This window comes from Catharus ustulatus, chromosome 40, assembly GCF_009819885.2.
Source record: "Catharus ustulatus isolate bCatUst1 chromosome 40, bCatUst1.pri.v2, whole genome shotgun sequence".
NCBI classification, from domain to species: Eukaryota; Metazoa; Chordata; class Aves; order Passeriformes; family Turdidae; genus Catharus; species Catharus ustulatus.
Genome location: NC_046260.1, coordinates 295,733 through 316,872, shown reverse-complemented (window position 1 = coordinate 316,872; position 21,140 = coordinate 295,733). Strand labels below are relative to the sequence as shown.

The 21,140-nt window shown below is 50.6% G+C and overlaps 1 protein-coding gene across 1 annotated transcript in view; it reads right to left on the bottom strand.

Annotated features, from left to right (window-relative positions):
* The window catches only part of LOC117010259, a 29,724-nt gene that overhangs the window by 4,151 nt on the left and 4,433 nt on the right, over window positions 1-21,140 (bottom strand). Inside the window, exons 5-6 of the mRNA XM_033084552.1 lie at window positions 14,857-14,946; window positions 14,310-14,330 (exon numbers count right to left, since the gene is read on the bottom strand). Coding sequence (XP_032940443.1) covers window positions 14,310-14,330; window positions 14,857-14,946 — 111 coding nt within the window. The remainder of the gene's footprint in view (window positions 1-14,309; window positions 14,331-14,856; window positions 14,947-21,140) is intronic.

Below are 21,140 nucleotides of genomic sequence, written 5' to 3'. Positions count from 1 at the left end.
GGAGCAGGACACCTGGAAAGCCGCGCGCACTTGTTTATTAGCCACGCCGCAGCTGGATTAATTCTGCCATGGTTTCCACACTCATCAATAGCGTTTTTGGAGGCGATGATATGCTTCCCTTTGATATCAAACAGACGTGCAGACTGATTTTCGATGGGGCGGGGATGATCATTTTTAAACAAATTGTGTAAAGCAGCTAACCTTAGTAACAGGGGCAGACCATCCACTGCACGGCTCCAGCATACAGAGGCTGATGGGCACAGACCCCACTATGATCACCCCCCAGGAACAGGCTGAGGGTCTGCGGGCCCATGAGGTTATGACAACAACCTGTGCTGCCCCAGAAGCCATCCGTGCTGCTTCTAAAGTAATAGCCAGGCCATTGCCATGGTCCACTATAAAGCAGAGTGAGAGTGAGAGCTTCACCCACTTTGTGGACCGCCTTCAGGCAGCACTGGATTCCTCAGTATTGCCCTCAGAGTCGAAGGGTCCTGTGCTTGCAGACTGCCTATGCCAGCAATGCAATTCAGCCACCAAGGACATTTTAAGATCACTGCCACCTGGGTCCGATGTTGCTGCCATGATCAGACATGTTGCAAAGGAAGAACACCTAGCTCCAATCCAAGCAGCAGTTCACACTGCTATAACCAGTGTTATGGCATGCTTTAATTGTGGCCAGGCAGGCCATGTGGCAGTAAACTGCCTCCAGTCAGGACACCCACCAGCAGCTGCTCCATCACACCAGGGGAAACCTAGGGGACCATGCTGGGCTTGTGGAGAGAAGGGGCATTTAGCTAAGGAATGCCAATCTCCAAGCCTCAGGGAAACGGGAAGGGAGGGGGCAGCCGGGCTGTACCCAGCCTCCTCCCTCCTGGAACATGAAGCGGCCCAGCAACAGCAACCCTCAATGGGGCACAGGGCTTCCATGCCCACCACCCCCTCAAGAAATGACCAACTTCGTCCCCCAACCAGTGGCTCAATCAAACCCGTCTGCACCTCAGGAATACCAAGAACAGCTCCCTGGGGGCGAGGCCCCTGGGTGGTTTTGGCCATGAAAGCATGGGAACGAGACCCATGGGTGGCCCTCGCCGTGAAGGTGGGCAAGCACCCACTGATGGTGTGGACAGTGTGTTATCTCCACAACAGCTCCGACGACTTGGCCATCTGCCTTCCCTTTTGGGTGGACAAGCCTTGAATGACTGCTCTCCTTGAGCTAGTTAGCTGTGAGCTGCACAAGAATCACATAGAACCCTCCACAAGCCCATGGAACACCCCAATCTTCGTAATACCTAAACGGTCTGGTGAAGGCTTTCGTCTCTTGCACGACCTGCGAGAAGTGAACAAGAGAATCCAGCCCATGGGCCCCGTGCAAACCTTGCTGCCCATGAACTCAATGATACTGAAAGGACAGCCCTGTGCAGTGCTCGATATCAAAGACTGTTTCTTTTCTATTCCCCTGCACGAGGACGACAAGGAGCGGTTCGCCTTTTCCATCGTCTTTCCGAACAGCCAATGGCCCGACCTACGCTTCCAGTGGAGAATGTTACCCCAAGGAATGATCAACTCCCCTGCCATCTGCCAGATCACAGCAGACCGAGCACTAGCACCAGTCCGGCAGAGCAATCCGACTGTGACCATCATGCAGTACATGGATGACATCCTGATCGCCGCACCATCGACGAGACAGCTGGTATCAACCGTCTCCGAGACCTTAAAGATGAATGGTTTCGAGATAGCGAGTGCAAAAATAAAAAAGGGACCGTGCGTGACCTTCCTAGGAGTGGGAATCACAAGCTCCTACATAACTCCTCCCCAGATGAAAATTCACCGAGACATCAAGACGCTCCATGACGTGCAGCAACTTGTAGGGTCCTTACAGTGGCTCCGCAACATCGTCCTGATTCCTCCCGAGGTCATGGACCCTCTAAATGACCTCTTGAGAGGAAAGAACCCATGGGAGCAGAAAACCCTGACACCGGAAGCGATAAACTCGCTCAACTTCATCGAACACCAGATGTCAGTGAGCACGCTCACCAGATGGGATTCAAGTGCACCGATCGATCTGTACGTTCACTTTACAAAAAAGGGGGGAGTGGGTGCCTTAGCCCAAGGACCCCCCGACAAAGCCCAACCGATACAATGGGTGGTCTTGGGGAAACCGTCACGTGCCTTTTCCCCGGGAGTCGAGTGCCTCAGTAGCCTCATCATGAAAGGCAGGAAACTCGCCCTAAGACATCTGGGCATCGAACCTGCCATGATATACCTGCCCTTCTGCAAACAGCTCTCCACGCAGTCAACAACTATATCCGAATATATAGCCATGTTCCTTGCAGGCTTTGGAGGAGAGATTCGCTACGCGGCAAAACTCCCTTGGACTCGGCTGCCCACAGTTGTCGACATCGACCTCCCACCCAAGATAATTGACCGACCTCAAGCAGGACCAACCATCTTCATGGACGCATCATCGCTGACCTCCACCGCAGCAGTCAGGAGAACAATGGCAATGTGTCAAGACAACCGACCCCGCACTTTCAGTCCAACAGCTTGAAGCAGCAGCTGTAGTGCAGTGTAGTGTTCTTCCCAGAAGAACACCTTAACATCGTGACTGACTCCATATTTGTGGCCAAGCTCTTCCTAGCCATGTCCAGACCAGGTGTGTCAGTGTCCACAGTGGCAACGATGTTAGAAGAAGCACTCTATTCACGGAAAGGCACCATATCAGTCATCCACGTCAACAGCCATGACCCGATCAAAGGATTCTACCAAACTGGCAATGACAAGGCGGACGCTGCCGCAAAAGGCGTATGGACGCTGAGAGACGCTCGTCAGCTGCACGAATCCCTTCACATCGGAGCTAAAGCACTTGCGAAAAAGTGCGGGATTTCTACCGCGGAGTGGTAGAAATGTGCCCTCACTGCCAGAAATCACCGCTGTGGTCAAGCGGCGTCAACCCCAGAGGCCTCAAAGCCTCAGAAATACGGCAGACAGACTTTACACAATGCCAGCTGTTAAAACCCCGAGTGTGGTTCGCAGTTACCGTGGACACATACAGTGACATGATCGTGGCCATGCAGCATCCCAAGACCGATTCCAAAGCGACCATCCAACATTGGCTGACAGCCGTGGCATGGCTTGGAGTTCCGAAACAAATCAAAACAGACAACGGCACAAACTTCATCTCAAAGACGGTCCAAGCGTTCGTCTCGAAATGGAACATCGCCTTGGTACACGGCATCCCATACAACAGCACCAGACAAGCCATCGTGGAAAGAGGAAATCAGACTCTGAAAACTAAACTGGAAGTGCTGGCAAAGACAGGTTTCACCAATACCATTCCCCCGGGTGACCAGGTGTGCATACGAGCAACCGCGCTGCTAGCGTTAAATCAATTCCCTAGAGGGATGAAACAAACAGTCCTGCCCAGAGACACTGGGCCACTCGAGCACTAGAGAAAGGCCCACGAGTCATGATCAAAAATGAACTAGGGGAGTGGGAACAGGGTTGGAGACCAGTGCTCACAGGGCGGGGGTATGTGGTCGTTAAAAAAGATGGGGACATTAAATGGTGTCCACTCAAATCTATCAAACCAGACCTTCAGAGTAAAACTAACGAGAGTTGTGAGATTCTATTTGCGGGACCAGATCTTCGGACACTCCCGTGCACCCCACTACCCGAAGAGAGGGAAAAACCACCAAGCAGCCCGGCACCGCCCAAGATGCCAGCGAACCCGAAGGGAAAAGAAGCTCAACCAGGACAGTTTGAGTCATGGCTCAACCGGTCCCCATGGCTCACCACCCTAATTTCTACCCTAATAGGCCCATTCACCATAATCCTACTAACACTAATCTTTTTATATTTTTGGTCCGTTTTTTTTCCATCATGGGGAATTTTCTCCTCATTTTCAGGGCATTTCTCCTCATTTTCACAGCATTTTTCCCATTCTCAGGGCATTTCTTCCCATGTTTTGGGCAATTCTTTCCCTTTCTTTAGGTGTTTTTCTCCTCCATTTCAGCTTTCTTCCCCTCATTTTTGAGCCTTTTTTTTCTCATTTTCATGACACTTTTTGGGTGGTTTTTCCCCCATTTTTTTCAATTTTTTTCCCATTTTTTTCCCCGCTCACCACTGTTCGTCCCTGCGCACATCCAGCTTCAGGCATGATGGCAAATTCGTCTGATTGAGCCGGTGTTTCTCCTCCTGGGTGTCCTTGCTGGAATTGCTGTCTGACATTCTGCTGTGGGGGTGGGGAGGGGTGAGTCAGGGCCCCCAAATCCCCCCAAAACATCCCCTGAGCCCCCCAAAAAATCCCATTCGTCTAGACCAAAATCCTCCCAAAATATCCAAAAAAATCCCATTTCTATATGCCCAAAAATCCTAATTTTATAGCCCAAAATCCCCTTGAAATACCTCAAAAAAATCCCACTCCTCTAGCCCTAAATATCCCCAAAAATCTCATTTCCATATCCCCAAAATATCCCTCAAACACCCCCAAATAATCCCATTCCTATAATCCAAAATATTTCCAAAATATCTCTTTACTAAAACCCAAAATCGCCCCCAAAAATCCCACTCCTGTAGCCCAAAATCCTCCCAATACATAAAAAAAATCCATTTCTATATCCCCAAAAATCCTAATTTTATAGCCCGAAACCCTCATTTTCCCTCACAAAAATCACCAAAATCCTCATTTTCCCCTCACAAAAATCAAAAAAATCCTCACTTTCCCGTCACAAAAATTTAAAAAATCCTAATTTTTCCCTCATAAAAATAAAAAAATCCTCATTTCCCCCTCCCAAAAATCCTCATTTTCGCCTCATAAAAATCCCAAATATCCTTTTTTCCCTCATAAAAATAAAAAAATCCTCATTTTCCCCTCATAAAAATAAAAAAAATCCTCATTTTTCCCTCACGAAAATCCCAAAAATCCTCATTTTCCCCTCATAAAAATCCCAAAAATCCTCATTTTCTCCTCAAGAAAATCCAAAAATTCTTCATTTTCCCCTCATAAAAATAAAAAAAATCTTCATTTCCCCTCACAAAAATCCCAAAAATCCTCATTTTCCCCTCATAAAATATCCCATTTCGCCTCAAACCTCCTTAAACTCCAATTTCCCCTCACAAACTCAATTCCCGATTTTATCCCAAAATCTCATTTTTTCCCCCCCTCACAACCTCGCCCATTCCACTTTCTCAAAAAAAAAAAAAAAAAAAAAAAATCTCCGTTTTGCTAAAAACTTTTTTAACCTAATCTTTCCCTTTTTCACCCGAAACTCTTTTTACTCACTCGAACTCCTTTTCCCCTCACGCTTTCGCCTTCCCCTGCAGACTGCACTTTAAATCCCAGAATTGCTCTTAGGCCCTCACGCCTCCCCCAACCAAACCTCTCAATTATTAACTCACGTCTCTGCTTTGCCGCCAAACCTGCATTTTTCTCCCCGTTCCCATCCCCCGCCGCCGTCTGAACCTCTTTTCCCTCATGATCCTTTTACTTTTTCCCAATTTCCCCGTTTTTCACCCCAAATCGCCGCTTTTTCCCTTACGGTACGGCACGGCCGCGCACGCCTGAACCGGGCCGAGCGCGCCTGAACCGGGCCGAGCGCGCCTGAACCCGGCCGAGCGCGCCTGAACCCGGCCGAGCGCGCCTGAACCCGGCCGAGCGCGCCTGAACCCGGCCGAGCGCGCCTCACCCCGGCCGAGCGCGCCTCACCCCGGCCGAGCGCGCCTGAACCCGGCCGAGCGCGCCTGAACCCGGCCGAGCGCGCCTCACCCCGGCCGAGCGCGCCTCACCCCGGCCGAGCGCGCCTGAACCCGGCCGAGCGCGCCTGAACCCGGCCGAGCGCGCCTGAACCCGGCCGAGCGCGCCTGAACCCGGCCGAGCGCGCCTGAACCCGGCCGAGCGCGCCTGAACCCGGCCGAGCGCGCCTGAACCCGGCCGAGCGCGCCTCGCCCCACCGCCCCCCCCCCGCCGTCATGGCCCCCCGAACCCCACTCCACCTTCACCGCGCGAACCCGCAGCCGCTCCCAATTTCCCCTCCACAAAAATCCCAAAAATCCTCATTTTCCCCTCACGAAAATCCCAAAAATCCTCATTTTCCCTCATAAAATTTCCCTTTTCACCTCAAACCTCCTTAAACTCCAATTTCCCCTCACTGAAATAGAGAAATTGAGAATTAAGTATCAAATATTTAGAAAGATTTTGATTGAAAAGGGGACTGACGAAACTATAGTGTCAGCTGTAATTTATGGTGCTTGCAAAATAAGAAGAGCAGCCAAGCTGCAGGATGGAGTTGGCAGATTAAAACAGAAGAACAAAGACCCACAGGATGAGGGGTCCCTGGGAAGAAAAAATTGATACCAAAGTCAGGAAAATAACCAAAGGACTAAGAAGAGAGCATGGCAAGAATACAAGGTGAAAAGTTCAAACTGAGAGGAAGACTATTTACTTCATCTGCAGACCCCCAAGACCACCAGAGCGACCCAAAAAAGAACAATGCACAGTCACACAGAGGCGTGAAACTAATTTCCATATGAAGCGGGGATAGGCAATGAATATGTATTAGGCGAATTGTATATTCCTAGTATGTAGAGAATAAAAGGCGAGGCGCAGGTCGCCAAAGGTGTGCATGCTTTTGGAGGAGCGATCCCCCATGCACCCAGCGCTGAATAAATACACACCTACTCTTATAACTTATTTCTGTCACTTATAGAGTGCTTTCCATGCATCATCACAAACTCCTCAATTCCCATTTTTAACCCCAAAAAATCCCAAATTCTACTTTTTTTCCCTCATGACCCCACAAAAGAACTCCTTCCGTCCCCAGACTTTTTCTCCTCGCGTGCCCCAAAATGACCCCTTTTTTATCCAAAATTTTTTTTTTCTCTCTTGTTACTCACTCGAACTCTTTTTCCCCTCACACCTTCGCCTTCCCCTCCAGAATCAATTTTTAACCTCAAAATTCCTCTCCTCCACCCCCACTGCCCCGCCAAACGTCTCCGCTTTGCCTCCAAATTCGCATTTTTCTCCCCATCCCCATTCCACGCCCCCGCCCGAACCTCTTTTCCCCTCACGATCCTTTCGGTTTTTCCCAATTTCCCCGTTTTTCACCCCAAATCGCCTCTTTTTCCCTTACGCCTCACGGTACGGCCAACGCAGCGCGCATCCCGGCATCATCGCCCCGCCCCCGGCGCCATCGCCCCGCCCCCGGCGCCATCGCCCCGCCCCCGGCGTCTACTTTCCCCTCACGAACCCGCGCGGGCCTCGCCCCGCTCCGCCATCGCCCCCCGAACCCCGCTCCGCCATCACCCCGCGAACCCCGCTGCTTCTCACCCGCTCCTCTATCACCCACAGCTCCGCTCTATGGCTACAGGACCGTCACGATCCTGCGCGGGCCTCGCCCCTCCCCTCCCCACCCCGCCGCCATATTGACGGTGCCTCTGTCTCTTCTCCTTACACACCAGAAATGCGCAAGTCCTAAATATTCCAAAAATCCCGTTTGTGTATCCATAAAATATCCCTTCACTATAAGCCAAAATACCCGCAATAATCCCATTCCTGTCCCCGGAAACCTTTCCAAAATATCCCAGAAATATCCATTTTTATATCCCCAGAAGATCCTAATTGTATAGCCCAAAATCCTCACTTTCCCCTCACAAAAAATCCCAAAAATTTTCATTTTCCCCTCACAAAAATCCCAAAAATCCTCATTTTCCCCTCATAAAATTTCCCATTTCGCCTCAAACCTCCTTAAACTCCAATTTCCCCTCACAAACTCAATTCCCGATTTTATCCCGAAATCTCATTTTTTCCCCCCCTCACAACCTCGCCCATCCCACTTTCTCAAAAACAAAAACCAAACATCTCCGTTTTGCTAAAAACTTTTTTAACCTAATTTTTCCCTTTATCACCCGAAACTCTTTTTACTCACTCGAACTCCTTTTCCCCTCACACCTTCGCCTTCCGCTCCAAAGGCTCAGTGTACAGACATTTCAAACACCATCCCCCCCCCCACTGCCCCGCCAAACGTCTCCGCTTTGCCTCCAAACCCGCATTTTTCTCCCCATCCCCATTCCCCGCCCCCGCCCGAACCACTTTTCCCCTCACGATCCTTTCGGTTTTTCCCAATTTCCCCGTTTTTCACCCCAAATCCCCTTTTTCCCTTACGCCTCGCCGTGTCCGCGGCACCACAGTTCCCAGGAACCCGCGCGCGCCTCGCCCCGCCCCCCCACAATCGCTGCGCCCCCCCGCCGACACCGCCCCGCACGCTCCCGTCCAGAAGCCGCCGCCATTTTTCTCCTCACGAGCGCGCGCCTCGGTGCGCGCTCGTCCCCGTTATCTTCCCCCTCACGGTCGCGGAGCGGGCCTCGCTCTTCCACCCCGCCGCCATCTTTCCCCTCACGAGCCCGCCGGGCCTCGCCCCGCGCCTGTCCCCGTCATCTTCCCCCTCACGGTCCCGGAGCGGGCCTCGCTCCTCCACCCCGCCAACATCTTCCCACTCACGAACCCGCGCGGGCCTCGCCCCCCGCCCGCCATCGATCCCCGAACCCCGCTCCTCCATCACCTCGCGATCCCCTCAGCCGCTCACCTGCTCCTCTATCCCCCACAGCTCCGCTCTATGGCCAGAGGACCCTCACGATCCCCGCCCCCGCTCCGCCATCGCCCCCGAACCCCGCTCCTCCATCACCTCGCGACCCCCGCAGCTTCTCACCCGCTCCTCTATCGCCCACAGCTCCGCTCTATGGCCACAGGACCCTCACGATCCCCGCCCCCGCTCCGCCATCGCCCCCCGAACTCCGCTCCTCCATCACCCCGCGACCCCCGCAGCTTCTCACCCGCTCCTGTATCGCCCACAGCTCCGCTCTATCGCTACAGGACCCTCACGACCCGGCGCGGGGCTCGCCCCTCCCCTCCCTACCCAGCCACCAGCCTTGGCGGTGCCTCACGACCCCGCGCGGGGTTCGCACCTCTCCCGCCCGCCATCGCCCCCCCGAACCCCGCTCCTCCATCACCTCGCGACCCCCTCAGCCGCTCACCTGCTCCTCTATCGCCCACAGCTCCGCTCTATGGCTACAGGACCCTCACGGTCCCCGCCCCCGCTCCTCCATCACCTCGCGACCCCCGCAGCTTCTCACCCGCTCCTCTATCACCCACAGCTCCGCTCTATGGCCACAGGACCCTCACGACCCAGCGCGGGCCTCGCCCCTCCCCACCCCCCCACCATCCTTGGCGGTGCCTCACGACCCGGCGGGGGGCCCGCACCTCTCCCGCTCCGCCTTCACCCCGCGACCCCCGGAGCCACTCACCTGCTCCTCTATCCCCGACAGCTCCGCTGTAACGCGACAGGGCTCTCACGATCCCGGAGCGGAATAACGCCGAGCGCAGCCGGCGCTGAGGCGACGCTGAGGAGCGGCCTCACCCGTCCCTTGCTAACTGAAGGTGTGCATGCCCCTCTTCCTTTGCACACCCGAAGTGTGCAGCCGCTTCTCCCCTGCACACCAGAAGTATGCATTCCCCTCTTCCCTTGAACACCCGAAGTGTGCAGGCCCCGCCTCCCTTGCTAACCGAAAATGCGCAACCCCCTGCTCGCACGCACACCGGAAACGGGATATGCCTCTAATCCCTGCCACACCGGAAGTTCGAGCTGCGCATGCGTGGAACCCTCGGCACAGGGGTCGAAAAACTACAAAAGAAAATGGCGTCGAAACCCAACAGGATTCCGCACAGGGGCTTTTATTGCAGAACTCTGGGAGTCGGGATACAAACCCAAATCTGACTCTGAGATTCGAGAGGGACGTGTTTTTATACCCTGTATCATAAATATTAAATTATTTTAAATTATTAAATGTTAAATTTGTTAAATAATAAATTATTATTAAATGTGTTGTTCTATTGTACATCTTGATCTTATCCAAGTATTGATTCTTGTGATTTCCATCAGGTCCATAAAATACCCTTTCTCATGATTCTTGTTTTGATTGCATCGCTTCTCATTATTCTTGTTGCTATTAAACAATAATATATTCAATTTACCAAACAATTATCACATTTAACAATCATATTATTTATCATATGATGATTACACAGGTGCAGTTTCACATGATTCAATAAAGACAAAGCTCAACATTCGTTCCCAGGCCTGGTTCCCTTTCCCAGCCCTACCAGACCCAACCTTTCTTTCAACCCCCTGAATCTGTTGTACACAATTCCCATGATTTTAGAAACATTTTTAGCCCTATGCTGTCATTTCCCCCCTTTGAAAGTATTTTCACTTCACTATAATGAGTGTAAAACTTGATTCAGTCCTTTTGGCTTCTGAGTTTATGCTTGATGTTCATCTTCAAATCCAAGGTTGTTGTTGGGTGTGGATTTGTGTCCCCTGTCAGTGCCTTCATTATCTTTCGGTTCCAGGATGTTCTTTTCTGTATTTCTCTTTTCAGGACGCTGCAGACAAACCAAATCACTAAGAACATGATTAGTGAGATTATCAAACTCTCAATGACAGACTTCATCCATGAACTCACATTCCAGCCTAACCCTTTGAAGATTTTTGTCTAACCAGCTTGTAGTTAAATCTCTTTGTTCTTCTTGTGCTTCATGTTCTATTTGTTTTAACTGATTGATATCATAATCTACATCTGTAGTTATGTTTGGGATCAATTTTCCTTTTTAAAAACCCTCACATGCTCTTTCAGGAGTAACAAATCTAAGGGCAAATCGATTTTATAGAGTCATTTTTGAACGTTTAGTTCTTTAAATCCTTCTCAGGTGACTCTTGGTAGTATACATTAAAATTTTATTGTTTTTTATTTATTTAAATTGTTATTAAGTTATTTAAATTATTAAATTATTTTATTACTTATTACTTTGTTTTATTTATTTATTTCATTTTGTAATTAATTAATTAAATATAATAAATTTATTTTTAAAATTTAATTAATTTAATTAAATATTAAACATTTAATTTAATAATTATTAGAAAATTATTAAATTATTTATTAAATATAAGATGCTGTCATCTTATAACCCATTTTACCTTGTTTGTGTTCGATCCCTCTGCAGGCACAACCTGCAATTGTTTTGTCCTTTTGTATTCCAGATAATTTTGATGTTTTGATTTCCCATTTTATTGGGTCTCCAGGCAGTTATTCTACTTATATTTTGCATTTTGGCAGTTTTTAATGAATCCAATCATGACATTGTCAGCCCAAATTCCATTGGAAATCTTTATCACCTGCGTTTCCAGAATGAAGAGTGGTTAGCTGATTTGAGAATTATTGTGGGAATTCTGGGGAAATTTTGGGGCAGTTTGGAGCCATGTTTTGGGGAGATTTGAGGGAAATCTGAGGATTTTGGGAGGGACTGGGGTGGATTTTTGTGAGGTTTGACCCGGTGCTCTCCCCGCACCCTTCAATCCCGATTATCTCCAAATAATTAAAGCAGTTAATAGTTTAATAAGTTATTTATTGTGAAATATTAGAATTGTTTATATTATAAAAACTCATATGAGGAAAAAAATGTGAATCTGTTTGGGAGATTCAGGTACAAGTGAGCTTTGTACAAGGCTACTGACTTTACAAATCCTCTGAAATTCCTTACGAAATTTCAGAACATTTAAAAAAAAACTAACCGTATTCTATTTTACAAATTACTGCAAAATTAAACAAAACTTTACGAAATTCTTCCAAAACTCTACGAAGCTTTGACACTTTTCAAACCTTTACAAAACTTAAATACCTTCTGAAATTTTGAACAACTTTGACATTTTCAAAATTTTACAAAACTACAGTGATTTCACGATTATTATAAAATGCAAGTTACAATACAGAGTGTGACCAAAGGAATCTGTTCTATCACCATCTGCTGAGGGTGGGGCAGTGATCCTGATCTCTGTGGGAGATATTCTGCTAATGGGCCATCCATTGAAACCAGCTGGGGCCGTGTTCTTTATCTCATGGGATATCTCCTGTTCATGGCCATGGTTTATAAACCAGCTGGGGCAGTGTTCTTTATCTCATGGGATATCTCTTGTTCATGGCCATGGTTTATAAACCAGCTGGGGCAGTGTTCTTTATCTTTTCACAACCCGTCCTTCCTCCAGCGAGTCATTTTCTGCTCATGGCCATTGAGTCCCACTGTGGGACTGATAAAATTACTGCATCCCATTGGGAGTTGCTCCAGCCAGGGGGGAAGAGCCCAACATTTCTTACCAAGATAAAAACAGAGGTTTTGGGACACTAAGGGAGCCCCTTTCTCCACTGGACTCCAGAGGAAAACCGGATTTCTCCACATCCCCACTGGAGCTCCGGAGGGAAACTGCACCTTGTACAGGAGCACTGCTCCAACTGAGCCACATCTGTCACTGCAGGAGGATGCAGCCACCATGGGATGGGACTGCTGCCAACACCCTGCCTGACAGGGTGTCAGGTTGTACTCTGAGTTTGTCAGGGTTTGCTCTTTGTAATTCTGTATTTCAATGTGCCTAGGAAAGAACTGTTATTTCTAACTCCCATATCTCTGCCTGAGAGCCCCTTGGTTTGAAAATGGTAACAAATTAGATATAAAAATATTAATATAATACAATAATAATAATAATAATAATAATAATAATAATAATAATAATAGTAGTAAGCAGACACCTGCCCTCCAAACAAGGCCACACATGTAAAATCTATCGTGTTGTACGTGAAAAACATCAGCAACATTCTCACTGGAGCCCTGTTTGCTCTGATCAGGGTCCCCAAGGAGCTTCTGCAGCTTGAACTGAAACCAGCGGAACATTCTGAACCTTCACTCTGGAATCCAAACCTTTCACTCAAAGCATTGCAGTGCACACTAAAACTGACTGATTTGTCCTTAAACCTAAACCTAAACTTCAATTAAGCTCCCACTCTTTGTGTGGGTGTTTGAGGTTCCATTTCCATTTTTTTATTCAATCCCAGCACTCTGGGCTGTGCCTGAGGGACTGAGGCAGGCTCTCCTCTGACTAACTGGTTTATACTGGGATCCAACTGGGAGGTGGTGCCTGGGATTTTCGCAGGCCTGGACTGGTCCAGACTGGTCTATATTGATTTGTACTGTCCATATTGGTTTGTACTGATACGTATTGGTCCTTACTGGTTTCTACTGGACCATACTGATCCTTACTGGTCTGAACTGGTTTGTACCAGTATGTATTGGTCTTTACTGGTCTGTACTGGTCCATACTGGTACAAACTGGTCTGCAGAAGTGCCTGGTCCTTGCTCTCTCTGTCTCAGTTGCCATTGTGGGCGGTTCAGTGGCCGCGGGCTGAGCCGGGCGCTCCCCATTGGCTGTGGCCGCTGTCAATCACTGCAGACCTCGCCCACCTCCCATTGGCTGGGACCAGGCTCCGCCCCCCATCTCTTATTGGTTGGTAAAGCTGCCAATCACTGCAAGCCCCGCCCCCTGACAGGTCCTATTGGCTGGCAGTGACATCACTACACGGGGTGAGCCTATTAGGCATTTCTGCTGCCAATTACCGTAAGCCCCGCCCCCTGACAGGTCCTATTGGCTGGCAGTGACATCACTACACGGGGTGAGCCTATTAGGCATTTCTGCTGCCAATTACCGTAAGCCCCGCCCCCCAACCGTTCCTATTGGCTGGCAGTGACATCACTTTGCAACCGGGCTCGGCTCAGAACCCGCCCAAAATTGACCCAAAATATGCAAAAAAATTCCCAAAATATAAAAAGAGGGAGAGAATTCCCGCCTAAAATCCTGAAATTACCCAAAAATGACCCAAAACTACTCCCAAAAATTTAAAAAAAAATAAAAGCGGGTCAGAGCTCCCTCCCAAAATCCCACGAACGTTGCCGAAAAAAAACCCCAAACCCATCTAAATCTCCCCTAGAATAAAAAAACTTAAACTCCACAAAATCCTCCCAAAAATTTCACATCAGTGGGGCTCCCCCATCCCCATCCTCCCCTTTCCTCAGCCTCTTCTCCATCCTTATTGCCTCCTTGCTCGAGCACCGCTCCTTCCTCCGACCCCTCCGGCCCCTCCACCACCTCATTGCCAGGAAAACCAGGATTACCAGGAACCCCAGGATACTCAGGACCCCCGTGGCAAACACCCAGCCCTGGGAGCTCTCCTGACCAATCCTGGGTAGGTGGTCCAGGCTGGTGTCCAGGCAGAGCTGGATGTGGGTGGGGGTTGGGTGGACCAACATTGGGGTTGGATTGCCCGAGTCGCGCCGCTCTCGAGAGTTCCTGGTTTTCCTGCGGGAGGTTCGGTGATCCCTGGGGGTCTTCGGGGTTTGATGGTCCAGATTGGCCTCTTGGGGGTCCATGGCACTCAACTGCTGCTTCTCATTGGCCCTGAGTGAAATTTGGTGGCCCTTAGTGATCCCCAGGCCTTGGTCGCCCTTGGTGGCCCCAGGTCTTGGTGGCCCCCAGGGGTTGGCGACCCTTGGTGGTCCCCAGGTCTTGGTGGCCCTTGGTGACCCCAGGGGTTGGTGGCCCAGGGTGACCCCCAGGGGTTGGTGGCCCTTGGTGGCCCCAGGTGGCCCCCAGGTCTTGGTTGCCCTTGGTGGCCCACAGGGTTTAGTGGCCCCAGGTGGCCCCAGGGGTTGGTGGCCCTTGGTGGCCCCCAGGTCTTGGTGGCCCCAGGGGTTGGTGTCCCCCAGGTCTTGGTGGCCCTTGGTGATCCCCAGGGGTTGGTGGCCCCCAGGGTGATCCCCAGGGGTTGGTGGCCCTTGGTGGCCCCAGGGGTTGGTGGCCCTTGGTGGCCCCAGGGATTTCGTGGCCCTTGGTGGCCCTAGGTGTTGGCGGCCCTTGGTGACCCCCAGGGGTTGGTGGCCCAATTAACAGAGGGAATGCTAATTAATGTAATTAAAGCACTCACAGGAGTTTCTCCATCTCCAGGGTCGCTTTCTCCAGCACCTCTGGTGAGCAGCACAAGTCGATGTCTTTGAAATCCTCGGTGCTCTTGGCCCTGCAGCAGAAAAAATGGGGAATTGGGGTGAGGGGGATCCCAGAATTGGGGAGGGGTCCCTGAGGGGTTTGGGGCATTTGAGGGGTGTTGTGGGTTGGCGAGGTTTAGAATTTTTTCCCATTATTATGTTAAGCTAGCCGGGATGGCTCTCCTATTAGCCGTTAAGAGCTGGAGACAAATGACTAGCTGAAGCAATGATGGCCCATTAGGGAAAGGTGGAGTCCTGCTTTTGTTTTCGGCAAGTAAGAGGACGCTGGGGGTAGGAGAACTCTACAGCTCGCCGGCCGAACTGGAGGAGAGGTTCCTTTTCTCCTGTTGGGATCAGGCTTCTTGGATTTGGACTGCTAAAGCTTCCTGCTTCCTCTGAACAACTGGGAACTGGGACGCCCACGGTGAGCAGAGTTCCTTCCTCACCCTTTCTTCTACGTGGGACGGTTGGTGCCACCTCGCTCCCCTGCTCCTGCAGCAGCCGCGCCTGAGAGGCTGCCCTGCCCTGCTCCATCGGGATTGGCGGACGAGGAGGGCATCGGTGACTGGAAAAAGGGACTGGGACTGAGTTTCCATTCTGTTCTCTCACTGTTTTTTTTTTCTTTCATATAGCTGATGCTGTTTTTGTTTGTCTTACAAATATATCAGTAAAGAACTGTTATTCCAAACCCATACCTTTTTTTGCCTGAGAGTTCCTGAATTTCCTTTTCCTGGCAATACTGTCCCTTTAAACCAGGACAGATCTTGGCGCCCAAGGTGGGGCAGAGGTTAAGGAATAACAGTTCTTCAGTTGCCTGAGATTGTCTTTTTTTGTGTGCTAGCAACATGTGGTCCAGTTTAATCTGGTTTGGGCTGCACGTGTTCATACATGTATATCTCCCATTTGCAAACCCTTACATAAGCATGGGCCCTGTAACTAAGGCTACTGTGACTGTTATCCAGCTTGCTTTATGGGTTGATAAGGTGAGGAATTCATGGATTTTTAACTTCCTTTGGACGGCGGGTACATGGATTCAGGGATACCACACACTGACTGCGTGGTTTTGGGGTTACTTTAATAATGGCACCTACTGTGAGGAAATAACACCAGGGGAAATTTTCTCCCAACCCTTCACCCAAATTTTTGGGTCTACCCCACCAGTTTTTGAAGGGTTCAGATTTCCTCTGAATGCTAATGATATCATACAATGTCTGGTATTGCTGATAGTCTTGTCCTATTTAACATTAAGAGATAAGGGGGGATTGAGCTGGATAATAACTCTGATACCTACTCCAGGAAATAGGGATGCTGCCCCAGAGCCTGACCCTGCCCCACAGCCCACCTCAGAAAGAAACCACCCGGAGTGGGTGGGGCTTCTAGTGAAGGAGATACGTGAGATGGGCCAGATGATGAAGGAGTACCTCTCCCCAGCTGGGGAGAAGCCCTGCCATAAAGGGGGAGAATCCAGTGATGCTGTAGTGGAACCCATAGGTGTTACATCTGCCCAGGGTCCAGCTGAATTGCAAGGGCACTCACAGCCAGCAGCAATCGCCCCTGTAGAAACTAGGAAGTCTAAAATGAAAACAAGGCACCTAGACAAAGAGGACCAGAGAGGAGGGCCCTCACAACCAGCAGGGGAACCAGAGGTTGAAATCATCACTGAGTCCCTGTCTTATGAAAATCTCCGCAATCTGCGGAAAGGTATTGCACGACGGGGCCGGGAGGCTTTGACAACTTGGTTACTTCGGGTCTGGGACCTCATGGGTACAGGTGTGCACTTGGATGGTACAGAGGCAAGAAATTTGGGATCCTTGTCCCAGGACTTAGGTGTGGACCAGATATTCGTAAGGGAGCCAGGCCCACTTCCCCTCTGGGAGCGGCTTTTAATGAGTGTAAGAGAGAGGTTTGTCAACAAAGAAAGAATGCAGGAGTACCATAATAGAATGCATTGGAAAACCGTTGAGGAAGGGATCCAACAGATGAGAGAGGTGGCGGTACTGGAGGTACTCTTTGGGAGGGATGGACAGCATGACAATGACCCTGACAAGGTCAGGTGCACAGGTCACATGCTGTGGAACCTGGCAAACCGAGGGCCATCTCAATACACCACCTTCATTGCAATGATTAATGCTGATGAGCACCGAGAAACAGTGAGCTCTGTTGCTAACAAGCTTAGGGATTTTCACAGTATGATGAATGGCGTAGTGCAGGCCCAGGTTTCTTCCGTGGTCCAGGAGGTGAGGGGGATGAGGGAGGAGATGAAGGAGGTGAGGGGAATGAGAGGTGACATAAGTGAGATGAGGGAGGAGATCAGGAAGATCAAGGCAGCACCAGTGCGAGCCTCATACCCCAAGGTTACAGCCCCATGCCCCCCAGCTAGTGGAAGAGGGTACACCCCACGAGCTGACCTATGGTTTTTCCTGCGTGACCATGGGGAAGATATGGGAAAATGGGATGGGAAACCCACTTCTGTCTTGGCAGCACGGGTGCGTCAACTCAGGGAGGGAAATGCTAACCGAGGGAGCTACACTGAAGTGAAGGTAGCCTCAACCTCCCATGACCAAGGTGCTGGGCATTACAGAAGGGAGGATGATCTGTCAGACCCACTTGAAGGAACCTCCACTATGTATGTTCAGGAAAGGAATAATAGCCAGGGCTAGAGGGGCCCTGCCTCTAGCCAGGGAGAGGCACGGGATAACAGAGTCTATTGGATGGTGTGGGTCCGATGGCCTGGCACATCAGAACCACAAGAATACAGGGTATTAGTTGATACTGGTTCACAATGCACTCTAATACCATCAGAACATGTGGGGGAAGAGCGTGTTTCCATTGTTGGGGTGACGGGGGGATCACAGGAATTGTCTTTGCTGGAAGCTGAGGTGAGCCTGACAGGAGAGGGGTGGCAGAAACATCCGATTGTAACTGGCCCAGAGGCACCGCCCATTCTAGGCATAGACTTTCTCAGGAGTGGCTACTACAAAGACCCAAAGGGATACAGATGGGCTTTTGGAATAGCTGCTGTAGTGGCAGAGGGCATTAAGCAGTTGAACACCTTGCCTGGACTGTCAGAAAACCCATCTGCAGTGGGACTCCTGAAGGTGGAAGAGCAACGAGTGCCAATTGCCACCTCAACAGTGCACCGCCGGCAGTACCGGACGAATCGAGATGCCGTGATCCCCATCCACAAGATGATCCGTGAGCTGGAGAGCCAAGGGGTGGTCAGCAAAACCCACTCACCCTTCAACAGCCCCATCTGGCCTGTGCGCAAGTCTGATGGAGAATGGAGATTGACTGTGGACTATCGTGCGTTGAACGAAGTGACTCCACCGCTGAGCGCTGCCGTGCCGGACATGCTGGAGCTCCAGTACGAGCTGGAGTCCAAGGCAGCAAGGTGGTATGCCACCATTGACATTGCCAACGCATTTTTCTCCATTCCCCTGGCAGCAGAGTGCAGGCCTCAGTTTGCCTTTACATGGAGGGGCGTGCAGTACACGTGGAATCGTCTGCCCCAGGGGTGGAAACACAGCCCCACCATCTGTCATGGACTGATCCAGGCTGCACTGGAAAAGGGTGAGGCTCCAGAACACCTTCAATACATCGATGACATCATTGTGTGGGGGAACACGGCAGTGGAGGTATTTGAGAAAGGAGAGAAAATCATCCAGATTCTGCTGAGAGCCGGCTTTGCCATTAAAAAGAGCAAAGTCAAAGGACCTGCCCGAGAGATCCAGTTCCTGGGAGTAAAGTGGCAAGATGGACGGCGCCAGATCCCCACTGAGGTCATCAATAAGATCACCGCAATGTCTCCACCAACCAGCAAGAAGGAAACACAAGCTTTCCTAGGTGCCATAGGCTTTTGGAGAATGCACATTCCTGAGTACAGCCAGATTGTGAGCCCTCTCTACCTGGTCACCCGTAAGAAGAACGATTTCCACTGGGGTGCTGAGCAGCAGCAAGCCTTTGCCCAGATCAAGCAGGAGATCGCTCATGCAGTAGCCCTTGGCCCAGTCAGGACGGGACCAGAGGTGAAGAATGTGCTTTATTCTGCAGCTGGGAACCATGGCTTGTCCTGGAGCCTTTGGCAGAAGGTGCCTGGGGAAACTCGAGGCCAACCTCTGGGATTCTGGAGCTGGAGCTACAGAGAGTCTGAAGCCAACTACACTCCCACAGAGAAGGAGATCTTGGCTGCCTATGAAGGAATCCAAGCTGCCTCAGAGGTGATTGGGACGGAAGCACAACTCCTCCTGGCACCCCGACTACCAGTGCTGGGGTGGATGTTCAAAGGAAAGGTTCCCTCTACCCACCACGCCACCGACGCCATGAGGAGCAAGTGGATTGCCCTCATCACGCAACGCGCCCGCATCGGAAACCCAAATCGCCCTGGGATTTTGGAGATAATTACGAACTGGCCAGAAGGTGAAAATTTTGGTCTCGCCGATGATGAGGAGCAAGAACAAGTGAGCCGGGCTGAGGAAGCCCCACCGTATAACCAACTGCCAGCAGATGAAACATGCTACGCTCTTTTCACCGACGGCTCCTGCCGCGTCGTGGGGATGAACCGGAAGTGGAAAGCAGCCGTATGGAGCCCCACACGACAGGTTGCACAAGCTACTGAAGGAGAAGGTGGATCAAGTCAACTTGCTGAACTCAAAGCTGTTCAGCTGGCCCTGGACATTGCTGAAAGAGAGAAGTGGCCAAAGCTCTACCTTTATACTGACTCGTGGATGGTAGACAATGCTCTGTGGGGTTGGCTGGAAAGGTGGAAAAAGGCAAACTGGCAACGTAGGGGAAAACCAATCTGGGCTGCCGACGAGTGGAAAGACATTGCCACCCGGGTAGAGAAGCTACCTGTGAAAGTTCGTCATGTGGATGCCCATGTCCCCAAGAGTCGAGCTAATGAGGAACACCGACACAACGAGCAGGTTGATCAGGCCTCAAAGATAGAGGTGTCACAAATAGACCTGGATTGGCAACACAAGGGAGAATTGTTCCTGGCTCGATGGGCCCATGACGCCTCAGGTCATCAGGGCAGAGATGCCACGTATAAGTGGGCACGAGACCGAGGGGTGGATCTAACCATGGACAGTATCTCTCAAGTTATCCATGACTGTGAGACGTGCGCTGCCATCAAACAGGCCAAGCGGGTGAAGCCCCTCTGGTATGGGGGGCGATGGTCCAAATATAAGTACGGGGAGGCCTGGCAGATTGACTACATCACACTGCCTCAGACCCGCCAAGGCAAGCGCTACGTGCTGACCATGGTGGAAGCCACCACCGGATGGTTGGAGACCTACCCTGTGCCTCACGCCACTGCTCGGAACACCATCCTGGGCCTTGAGAAACAGGTCCTTTGGAGGCATGGCACCCCTGAGAGAATTGAGTCAGACAACGGGACTCATTTCAAGAACAGCCTCATAAACAGCTGGGCTAGGGAACATGGCATTGAGTGGGTGTACCACATCCCTTACCATTCACCAGCAGCTGGGAAGGTCGAACGGTGCAATGGCCTGCTTAAAACCACCTTGAAGGCACTTGGTGGGGGGACTTTCAAGAACTGGGAAAGTAATCTACCAAAGGCCACATGGTTAGTGAATACCCGAGGTTCCACTAACCGAGCAGGCCCTGCCCAATCTGAGCTCTTGGGAACACCAGATGGGGATAAGGTTCCAGTGGTACACATGAGAGGTATGCTAGGGAAAACTGTTTGGGTGAACTCTGCCTCCAGCAAAGACAATCCTGTCCGTGGGGTGGTTTTTGCTCAAGGGCCAGGTTGTACCTGGTGAGTGATGCAAAAGGATGGAGAAACCCGATGCATACCCCAAGGAGATCTTGTTCTAGCGTGAACTATCTATGATACTGTGTCTGTAACTGCATGTATGTATGTAATTTAAAGGTTCTAATTTAATGTAGTATATTAGCATGGAAAAAATTTGGGGTGGATAATGCTGGGGGTTGGGGAGGTTTTAGAAATTTTTCCCATTATTAGGTTAAGCTAGCCGGGATGGCTCCCCTTTAGCTGTTAAGAGCTGGAGACAAAGGACTAGCTGAAGCAACCTGATGGTTCCATTAGGGAAAGGTGGAGTCCTGCTTTTGTTTTCGGCAAGTAAGAGGACGCTGGGGGTAGGAGAACTCTACAGCTCGCCGGCCGAACTGGAGGAGAGAGGTTCCGTTTCTCCTGTTGGGATCAGGCTTCTTGGATTTGGACTGCTAAAGCTTTCTGCTTCCT